The sequence below is a fragment of the Charadrius vociferus genome, unplaced genomic scaffold, assembly GCF_000708025.1.
Source record: "Charadrius vociferus isolate BGI_N301 unplaced genomic scaffold, ASM70802v2 scaffold18, whole genome shotgun sequence".
NCBI lineage: Eukaryota > Metazoa > Chordata > Aves > Charadriiformes > Charadriidae > Charadrius > Charadrius vociferus.
The window spans coordinates 546,276-557,121 of record NW_009649565.1 but is presented as its reverse complement, the minus strand read 5'-3'; the positions used below and the strand labels follow the sequence as shown (position 1 = coordinate 557,121).

The 10,846-nt window shown below is 52.0% G+C and overlaps 1 protein-coding gene across 1 annotated transcript in view; it reads left to right on the top strand.

Annotated features, from left to right (window-relative positions):
* The window catches only part of TNRC18 (trinucleotide repeat containing 18), a gene marked incomplete at its 5' end in the record, with an annotated part of 38,012 nt that overhangs the window by 7,595 nt on the left and 19,571 nt on the right, over positions 1-10,846 (top strand). The window contains 8 exons of the mRNA XM_009890065.1: positions 503-926; positions 1,425-2,372; positions 3,017-3,192; positions 3,953-4,089; positions 4,573-4,701; positions 6,551-6,725; positions 7,804-8,167; positions 8,717-8,742. Coding sequence (XP_009888367.1) covers positions 503-926; positions 1,425-2,372; positions 3,017-3,192; positions 3,953-4,089; positions 4,573-4,701; positions 6,551-6,725; positions 7,804-8,167; positions 8,717-8,742 — 2,379 coding nt within the window. The remainder of the gene's footprint in view (positions 1-502; positions 927-1,424; positions 2,373-3,016; positions 3,193-3,952; positions 4,090-4,572; positions 4,702-6,550; positions 6,726-7,803; positions 8,168-8,716; positions 8,743-10,846) is intronic.

Sequence of the window (10,846 nt, the reverse complement as noted above, 5' to 3'; positions counted from 1 at the left end):
TCTGTTTAGTGGGGCGGTTTCATCCCTGGTCACCTCCAAACAAACCTCCTGACCAGTTCAGAGAAGCAGCTGCAATACTGGCAGCAGTCACGCTGCATCCTGGAGCTAGCTCCCATTCACCAAATGATTTTGGAAGTCATGAGCTTTCATTTGAGTGTTTTACACCCATTTAATTTTTATAGCAGTCGCCTGGTTTTCAGCCTTCGTTTTACATGTGTGCTTGCTAGGCTGGAGACTTAGAAATAGAAATGGTTTGCTTTGGTTGCAAGTGAAAGCTGAGACACACTTCACATGACTCCTGGAGGTGGGAATTTGTAAAGAAAGCTATCACAGATTAGCATCACCCTCCATCAGATTGGTTTTAAAATGGTGTTGCACTGGGGAATGTGGGTTGTATTCCAGTGCATATTTGGTAAGACCGTGGTCTTGTTTGATGGTAGGTCTGTGCTTTCCAGGAGCAGGTAGAGATGTCATGCTGAGGTTTGCTCTGTCGTTGTCGCAGGAGAGGTTGAAGGCGAATGAGCAGCGTGCAGATATGGAAGAGAAGGTGACGAAACGGAGCCTGGACAGTGCCAAATCAGGCCTTTCCTCCTCTGCCCCGGGACTGGTGCACCGAAAACCACCCGTGCTGTCTCCCAGCGCCTCCACGTCCTACAGCAAGGCTGTGAGTCCACCTCCCCTCTCTCCCAGGGCCTCACCCGTGTCTGTGCTCAAAGCTGAGGTGATCCAAAAGATGGAGGAGCCACCTTCGCAGCCAGCCTACTCCTACCCCGCCACCCCCAGCTCCCATCCTTCCAGCCCGCCCCCCGCCTCTCCGCCCCCTGCCCCTGCCATCCCTCCAAAAGAAGAGGCACCCGAGACCGTGGAGAAGAAAGACCTGGAGCTGGAAAAAGAGGCTGCTGGTCCATATCAGGCCTTGTTTCCAGGTAAGAGAGCCCTGCTTTGGCAGAGTCCCGTTGTGTTTGTGCCTGCCTCCCTATTTCTCCTTGGCTCTTTCCTGCTTCCATCCCTTCCCCTAGAGAAAACCATGTAGCTCCTCTAAAAGGCAGGGGAGGGGCAAGGACCAAGGGTGGTGCGATGGACTTGGATGTATGCCTGAGTCTTAGGGACACCTGGGGCTGTAGGCTGTCTTCTTCCCTTGGGTCGAGCCTGGGTTGGTTCCTCCACAGCTGGAGTCTCAGTTGGGAGAAGGATGCAGGAGGCAGATCTGTCTCCAGTTGCAGGAGAGTGCTGGAAAGGTGCAGAAGGGACCTCTGGGGTGCTGATGCCTGTGGCAGCTTGGCCAGGAGAGAGGTGCCCAAAGCAGCTACTGCTTGATAATAGGAAGAGGCTAGAGATGAGGGGAACCCATCTCTGTCCCTTAGCGAGAGCGGTGTTTTGGAGACCCAGCCAATACACCGCCTGTCCCTTCTGATGTCTTGCAGAGATCCCCCCAGGATATCCATTCCAGTCCCTTCCTCCCTCCTTCGGAAGACACTATCCCTACCTCCTCCAGCCCACCGCAGCATCTGATGCGGATGGCCTGGCTCCTGATGTCCCACTGCCTGCTGAAGGCTCTGAGCACATGGAGCTTTCCCCAGAGGTCAAGCCCATCCACCTGTCTCCGTCCAAAATGCTAGAGCCCATCCAAGCAGCAGCAGAAGAGGAGTCCTTGGAAGAGAGGGTGAAATCAGAGGTGCAGATGGAAGAAAGCCAAGAAGGCATCTGTGAACAGGACATGGGGACTCTGAACATTGCCACCTCCGCAGCCGTCCCAGTGCAGAACGTGGACAATTGCAATCTCCTCTTGCATCAAGGCGAAGCCCTGAGTGCTATGGAGCAGGACCAGGAAGACCTCCAGAGCTGCCCACCTCCTTATCAGGTTGTGGCCTGCCCTGCAGAAGCAGAGGCTCAGGCGGAGACCGGGAATGGAGCAGAAACCTGCTCCGTGCACATGGACTATGACGGTTCGCTTGTGCACACAGAGAATGAGCCGTCTGAGATGGACTTAACGTCCCAGCGGGAGGAGGCCTCTGTAGCCATGGATCTGCAGAGCACCGATGTGCCCCGGGGGAGGGAGTTTCCCAACCTGCCCCCTGAGGAGGGGGAGCAGGGGCCAGAGATCCCTTCCTACACGGAAGAGGCAATCTCTTGCCAAATCCCAGCTCTGGACATCAAGCCGGGCGACCCGCTGGCTGGGATGAATGCTTTGGTGGCTGCCACAGAAATGCCTCAGGCTTGTTCCTTGTTGACTACCGCCAGCATCACTCCGTCCCAGATGAAGGTAGAGGTGTTACCTGACCAGGCCTTGGAGCACTCCTTCCTGCAAGGGATCACTTTGCTGAGTGAAATTGCAGAGATGGAGCTGGAGAAAAGGAAGCAAGAAATGCAAAGTAAGTTGTGAGTGCGCTGTCTGGCCAGCCTTGGGCCAGGTTGGGTCTCTCCGCGTACAGCCCCGGCGCATTCTGCGAGGGCAGAGGAGCAGAGCGGGCATCTCTTAGAACCTCAACCAGGCAGCAAGGAGAACATTGCCCTGAATCGAAGGAGCGGCTGGTACTTTGGATGGGGTTGGAGCAGGGGTTTTGTTGCAGTAGGCTGAGCTACGTGTGGCTTTTGTACTGCTCTCCCCCTCCAAAGGCCCTTGCCATGTCTAGACAGTTTGTGGTATGCGTAGCGGAAACGGAGCCCCACTTGCCGAGAGCTGCCAGGGTAACACCCTTCTGGCAGGCACTGAGTCTACAGTCTGTCGGGGTTTGGCACAAGAGGCCCCAGTAGCTCCAAATGATGCTTTCCAAGAGCTTGGCAGGTCCTGAAAAGATCTCACCTTCCAGTAACTTCCTGAGACGAGACGTGATGGGAACTGCCAGTTGCACCATGGCTGGGTACAACAGGAGATCTCAAGTTGGGGCCAAGGGTGGCTGGGAGGCTCCTTGAGCTGCCATGGTCCAGCAAGGGGCATCAGCTTCTCCTTGTGCCTGCTGGAGGAGCAGTTGTGGAGAGTGAACTTCTATAGCTTTTTTTTTTTTTCTGTCCTGAGCAGGTCCAGAGAGTTTCCCTGTCCGGCCAACGCTGGAGAGTTTGCTGGCTGCCAGCACCCACATGCTCATGGAAGTACTTTCCACCCCCTTTATGGAAAGTCTGAAAACCATCCGGCTGCCTCGAGAGCTGAATCCCAACAAAAAGTACAGCTGGATGCAGAAGAAAGATGAACCCGTAAGTAGCTGTTAGCGTGGTTGAGCCTGAAAAGCCACAGTGCATCCACTCGCCGCAGCTTGCTCGTCCAGCCGCAGTTTGCCACCCGGCTTGTGTTGCCCTTCGGCATTCAGCAAAGCGAGCCGGCACTTCCCTCACGTCGCGTTCGTTCGTCGCTGCGCGGGAGTCAGCGTGGTGCGATTTTGTTTCCTCCTTTGTTTGTGAATCAACACCATTGATCTCAGCAGGACCCTCGGCAGCCCTAGAAGTGGTGTTTTGTAATACAAAGCCAGCAGGAACTTGTATGTTACTGCTTTGGCAGAGCGGGGGGGATAAATAAAGATAGGGGCAGGAGGGTTTTTCCTTGTTTTTTCTTTGCTGACTTCCCCATGGGAGCGGCTGACAAATTATTTTGTACTGTGCAAGTAAGTGTTCCAAGACAGGGAATATTTTGATCTGTCTTTTTTAATAGGGGAAAAGAGACTCCATGAGTCTATTTTATCCTGCAGGTTCTTTCCCAGGGCTGCTTTCCCTCAGAGCTAATACCATCCCGTGCATAAGCCCCAGAACATCTTTGCTTGGCTCGTTTTGCTCGGGTACTGCTCTAGGACTGTGCTTGTTGTGGGCGAGGGTGCTCTGCTCCGCTGTAAGCATGGAGGGCTTGGCTGCCAGGCTGCAGCTCTTGGCCATTGCAAGGGCACCCCGACATGCACCACCCCGGTCTAGGTGGGGGCCTGGACATGTTCTGACCTTCTCGCCCCCTCTTGCCTCCCCACCCTAGATGTACTCCATCAAATCGGCCATCGAGAACATGGATGCGATGGAGCTGGACTACAGGATGAGGCTGGCGGAGCTGCAGCGGCGGTACAAGGAGAAGCAGCGGGAGCTGGTGAAGCTGCAGCGCCGCAGGGTCTCCGAGTAAGTGGCAGGGTGCTCACTCGGTTGTTTTGTTGTTTTTTTTTTTTCCAGCTGGGCACTTTCACTGCCTCTTGGTCCGGGAGAGAAAACAGCTCTCCATCCCTCCCTGTTTCCTCTCCTCTCCTCCTGGTACGGCCCGCCAGAGCTTTGCACAGCACACTCCTAGGCTATGTGACACGACAACCTGATCACTGGTGAATGCAGCCGGGAGACCGTATTAGAGACAACCTTGGCTTCAGCAGCTCAGTTTAGCAGTTTGGTGACAGGCGAAGGTTCTGGGTTGGCTCCCGTTCTTGCTTGCTTTCTTTTAATTTTTTTTCCCTTTTTCTTCTTTTTTGGATTTATTTGCTTTATTTTTTTTTTCCTGTTTGTTTTGCTTTTTGGTTGCAAAATTTGATTTTGCTTTTTTTTTTTTTTTCCTTTGCCTTTTTTTTTTTGTTGTTGTTGCCTTGGTTAACAGTGAAGCGTGTGGTTTTTTTAAAGGGAAAAGCATGACGAGAAAAGTAGAAGCTTGGCGAGAAGAGGCCCTGGAAGGCCCAGGAAGAGGAAACTTGGATCAAGCGCTCTGTCACCCATTAAGGAGAGAGGGAAGAGTGACAGCAAGAGTGGAAAGTAAGGCTGGAATTTGGGGAAGACGGGAAAATGGCAGGGTCGCTGCATCAGGGTCTTACGTGGGGAGAGCATCTCGGATGCAGTGGGGTCTCGCCGTGGCGTTGTGTTGGCAGGCCGGTCTCTGGCAGCAGTGGTGTTGTGGAAGCGTGTGCGTTTAACGTGAGTGTGTCCTTACAGTGGGAATATGGTGCCGGCCTCCTCCCTCCCCGCTGGTAGAGCACGTGTCTGTGGTGTTGGGTGCAGGTAGGACAGGCTGAGTTGAGCAGCGGTGAGGTGATGCGGAGCAACTGGCTGGGCAGGGACCTGTAGGTGAGCCCTTGCTGTCAGGGAGTGCGTCCTCGTGTGCTTTCAGGAGAGCGGACGGTGGAAGCGGGTGCTGTAGAGCTAATTGCAGGGCTGTTCCAGGTTGTCTACTTCATAGGGCTTTTCTGTTGTGTTTCTGCTGTCTTCATCTCCTGTTTCCCTTCATCAGTGGGAGTTGGTTTCGCCTGACCTCTTTCTGAATCATTCCCTCTTCTGCTTTTTTCCCTTTTGCAAGTCCAGATGCTCTTGGATGCCTGGATCTCACCACCATTGGCCATCTAACTGTTCAGGGATGGCCAAGTCTCTCCAGTGGGAAGGCACCTCCAAGCTGCCTCCCTGCCTGCTATGTATTTTTGCAAATGTTCTTTCAAGACTACAACTTAGATTCAGGTGCCCAGCTCCCACTGACCCATGTGCTTCTGAAAATCTGTCCTCTCGGTGACTCTGCGTTTTGCTCCTCTTGTTTGGATGGCTAGACAGGCTGGAGGTGTCCAGAGGTGGCTGGAGTTGTGCATGTGTGCATGCATGAGCGTGTTGCGTGTGCATGTTCCCGTGTTGCAGAAATGCTTGAGGAGCCTAGTGTGGGAGATGGAGATGCACCCTCAGGCAGTGTCCAGGGCCTGAGGTGTTGGTTTAGATGTCTGCGGAGGTCAGCGGAGAGGACGGAGGGGTGGGGAAATGCCTGGAAGCTGAGGAGGCTGCCCTGTGTCAATGGCTTTATGGTGGTGGTATGTTCTCAGCCGGCAGGTAGTGTGAAGGAGAGGGCACGAGAGCTTTTAGTGGAGGCTTCTAGAGGTCTTTAGGTGTTGACTGATCTCTCCATCCATCAGTTAGTTTCTGGAGACAGCTGGGGAGCAGTGAAAGATGTGTTTATAGTCTCACACACTTTATTTTTTGTGTTTTTTTTAATTAATTATTTACCCTCTCCTTTCCCCCCAAATCCTGAAGCGAGACTGAAGACGCAGATCACAAATGCCTCTCACAGAGGGTCTGGGCTTGTAAAGCAGATTGCCTGTCCTTTGAGCGAGCCAGTCCCTGCCGTGGCCTTGTCCGCCTGTGCCACCATGTGTGACAGTTCCTTACCACCTCCTTGCTCACACCCAAGCAACCAGAGCAAGTCTCTGGGCAGTGAGGTACCTCCCTGGGCCTCGGGAATCTCTCTCTGCACCTACAGAGTCCATGAAAGTAGAGGTACAGGGCCAGTTCAGGTGTCTATCCTTCCCTCTGCTGATCTGTACCAAATCAGGCACTTTTTGGTGCCTTTCAGGCACTCAAGACACCAAATACTTCCTTTCAGAGACCGCCTTTTAGGTCTCTGATTTCAGGCACCCTCATCTGTGCTGGTGGCCAAGAGCGTGCAAGAAGGGCTCTCTGGCTCTCCTGTTTGGTGGAAAACCTTGTCCAAACTGCTGTTGCTTCACAGTGGACTTGGCTCCCGCTGAGGATCCCCACTGTCCTAGGAGGCATTTAACCTCACTTTTGAGCTTGGTGGGTACCACAGGGAGGAAAGCCCTCCACCTTGACCCATCCTGTGCTTGGCTTGCAGACTGAGCAAGTCTTTGTTGCTCTCCGAAGACTCTGAGACTGGCGAGGGCATGAAGAAGAGGCACAAAGGGGCCCTCCCGGAGGAGGACGAGGATGTGGAGAGCAGCAGTGGCAAGATGAAAGGGAGGAACCAGAGCTGGGAAGAGCACGATGCAGCTCCCAGCTTCTCAAATGAGGTCAGTGCCCTCATGGGGAATATGGCGCCATGGGCCAAAAGCAGATCTCTTTCCTGCTTTGTTAGCGTTGACTTGTGCTGGATAACTCCTGATCTCAGGGCGTCTGCTCTCAGTTCACGTGGGTTTAGAAGCTCTTCATGAGACGACTGTCTGTGCAGCGGAGGGGTGTTTGCAAAGGCTAACGTTGGCTCTCGGAGGTTGGACCTCTTTGGTAGGCAGCAGAGAGGCAAGCGCCTTCAAGCCAGCCAGAGCGTTGCAGTGTTGCACTCGCTTTGAATCCAGAGCAGTGCTTGTCTTACCCCTTTGCCTGTCGAGATAGCGGAGGGGAATGGACTTCCCGAAGCGAGGGAGGAAAGGGAGGGAGCACAACCTCGCTATTTTAAATGCAGGGTTTTCTTCTGCTCCTGTGGAGGCAATGAGATATTTACTGGAGCTTTAAGCTGCTGATGAAATCCAGAATGCATACAGGCAAAGTACTGAGTTACAGCTGCTGTTATCTAGCTGTAGCACATGTAAAGTATATTTGCTTTTTTCAAGAAGCAAGGAAATACTGAAAAGGGTGTAACAGCGCTGGCTGTAATGCAGTGGTGCTGATGCTCCTGCTGAGAGGTATTTGGGTCTTTTTGGCATCCCAGCCTCTGGAGCTGGTTGATTATGTGGAAATCCGTATTTATTTGGCTGGGGTTTTGGGTAAAGAAGATTTTTAATCCTCGTGATTTAGAGAAAAGCTTGTAAAACCAATCCAAATATATCCTAAAAACCAGAAGGTGTTGAGAAAAAAGAACTCCAAAACAAGTTGTTCTACAAACATGTTTCTTTTGGAAGAAAATTCAGGTTTTTTTAAGTTAATCTTGCAATTTTGTAGTTTTCGGTAATGGTAAAGCTGTGCTGTTTGCTGTCATTCCTCTTCCTCCATAGCGCCATCATGGGTTATGGCAACTGGGGCTTAAGACCATCGTTTTGAGGCCTTATTAGCTAGCGTGCATGAGAGACTGTTAACGAGGGCTAGTAAAATCCCTCAGGTCTGCCATGATATCTGCTCTGTATTCACCTATGTCTCTTCCTTTCACCTCGGCAGTTAAAGCTCAAAAAGAAGAAGGTGCCATCGGACCAGGAGCAGCTGGCCAGCAAGCTTGACAAGGCTCTGTCGCTCACCAAACAGGACAAGCTCAAATCCCCCTTCAAGTTTGCTGACAGCTCTGGGGGAAAGCCAAAAACTAGTGGAGGTGGCAGCAGGTACCTCCCACCCCATGAGGCTCTGCCGAGCAAGGAGGAGAAGAAGAGCCTGGCCAAGAACCTGGGCCTGTCACTGAAAACCACCAAGGAAGGTAAAAACAAAGTGGCTGCCAAAATGAAGAAGATGGAGGTGGGGTTAAAAGTCAAAAATCAGCTCAAGGTTTCCCATTCACCAGCAGTATCTGAAGTTAGCAGCTACTCTTATAGTAAGTAACGCCTCATTTATCTCTTCTTACAGTGTAATCTATTATAGGGGCTTGTGGGGGTTTCTGGCCTCTTGGAAGGGGTCTTGGTGATGGGTCTGGTTTTACTCAAGAGTGAAAGGAGACCTCCTTCCTGGCTAATCAATGCTGCTGCATCTTTGGGGTCAGCATGAGTTGTCCATACAACTTGCTGTCCAAGAGGTATCCAATATCAGTGCATCTCTTCCTGGCTTGTGTTGTACTGATTGTCAGTGGGGAAAAATGCTTTAAAAAAGAAAGTGACCCACGTTCTTGCTTTTGGTGGGAGTAGACACTCTCCTTCTACCTGTCAGACGAGTACTCATAGCCTCTGCTCCAGGAGGTGGTTAACGGTTGACTTTTGAAGCCCTTGTTGAATTGGGTGGGATTGACTCTAGGATTATGCCATGGAGTCAGCTGGAGAAGGCAAAGCCTGCCAGGGGGCAGTGATGCTCCATTAGCATCTTCCTACTCTTTGGTGTCGTGGCTTGGTTCCTGGCTGATTGTGCTCAGCCTTCCAATCTGTCTCATCAGTGTTCATCTCCACCCCGGCATTCTGTGTACCGATGGCCATTTCTGAACCCAAAGTGCACCTGAGGCAAAGGTTCCTACAGCTGAGCAGAGCTAGGGACCCCTGTTACAGAAGGAAAAATCTCAATTGCAGATAGTGTCAGGAAGAGAGTAGAACCAGAGGTAGAAGAGGTTTTAATGGTTAAGGCAGACAGTGGGGCAGAGAGCATGTGAGGGACTTGAAATTTATGGTCTGAGGACTGGTTGTATAATTGTCTAAGCTCACTTGCATACGCATCTTTTCCTTTGCTTGCAGCTATTTAAGTCCCATGTTAAAACCCTTATGGGGTGTTTGTATGCATAACAAATGTATCTCTCGGTGCAACACAGGTTTAGAAATTTCACTAATGGGGAAGATGATGAGCTAGTCATTCTCCAACTGAACAAATGTTTGGCATGAAATTAGCCATTTCCGTGGCAAAATAGGAGCCATTGTGTTCACTGGACTTGAACACAGTGTTTGGCTGGTTGTGCTGTACACACCACCCAACAGTTCTGCTCTTGAGCATGCTTCACTCCCAGGGAACAGATGCACGGCTCCTAAACTGGGAGCTCTGGAGCTAATGGGGAGACGATGGGAGACGAGGCATGGGCTGTTGCTGGAGCTAAAAGCCTTGGCTTGTGGCAGAAGGCGCTTTTGCAGTGCCCTTGCACTTGGTACTGTGGTTTCATGAACAAAAACTCCCTCCCAGACCTAAGAGAGCTGCTGTTTCTCACCTCTCCTCTCCAGCAAGTCTCCTGGTGTAGGAATGTGCCCCTTCACCACACAGATCTCAGCGCAGGGGGATCGTTGTTTCTGAGGAACCGACTGAAATGGCTCAGCTTTGGTGTGTGGTTTTTCAGCTGTGGAAAGGGCGTTAGCCTGTCACTTGGTCACCCAAGCATGATGGATTTGGGGAGGCAGGTTGAACATATGGCAGCACCTCCCATGACTGGTGGGCTGCTCTTGTGGAGGAGGAGAAGTGGGATCGGCGCCAGGTCCTTCTGCCTCCTAACCTCATGATTTTCTAGCGGGAGTCCTGAAAACCTTGGGCATAGGTCCAAAGGGCGAGCTGAGCATCCTATTCCCACAGATTTTAACAGAAGTCAGATGCCCAAAATCACTTGTGTATTTGGGCTTTAGGCCTCCTAGATTTGCTGTCCTTCGTTTCTTCCTCTCCACAACCAACGCAGTGGAGGTGGGGAGTGATGCCCAGCCTGGGCTGACACTAGAGAGCATCTGCTGCTGCTCACAGGCTGGAATGGTCCCCGTTGCAATGTTTGTGATGTTGTGGAGCTGATGGGGCGTTCATGAGCCAGGAGGTGACAAGTCATACCTGCTTTTATTGCGTCCAGGGGTACCGTATACCTCTTGTTCCACTCATCAGATGCCAGAGGGGACCACTGGATAACTTCTCACCGTTCACGGGACATGGCAGCTTTGTAAAGCCACCTTTCGCAGACCAAGGAGCGGCTTGGTCCCTGCTCCATTTTGGTGTACTTTATATTGCACACCACAGAGTGTCTGGGGTGGTGTGATAGGAGTTAGACGTGTTGCCCGCTTGGCAGCTGGGCTCACGCTGGCTGCCCATGTTGAAAACCCTCTGGGAGAGTTGGTTCGTTTCGAAAAGGAGATTTAGGTCAAGTGTGTTGAGCATAACCATGGTTAAGGCTCATTCAGGTCGATGGCCTGGTTGTTGGCGTTGTGGCGCCTTTGGTGGACATCTTCTTAGCAGAAACATCTATGTCAGTTTTCTGCTCCTAAGCTAAAAACGCTCCTTGGATCTTGTCTGAAGGGAGGAGAGGAGTCCTTTGGCCTAGGTGGAGAGTGTCTATTTCTGACTGAAAGAAGGAAATACCCATTTCTGTGTCTATTCAGCTCCCACTTGCTGAGCCCGAGACTTGTGATGGAGGGGCCTGGCAGGGGTGGAAAACGGTGGGACACAGCCCCTCCCGCAGCCGCTTTCCCCTCCTGGTTTACAGCCTCTTCACAAAGAAACGCACCAAAGCACCCCCCTAAAAAAACCCCACCCCAAAAAACCCCAAACCCCCATTCTTTCATGTAATGCTCTTCCCACCCGCTTTGACCACAGATACGGACTCGGAGGAGGAGGA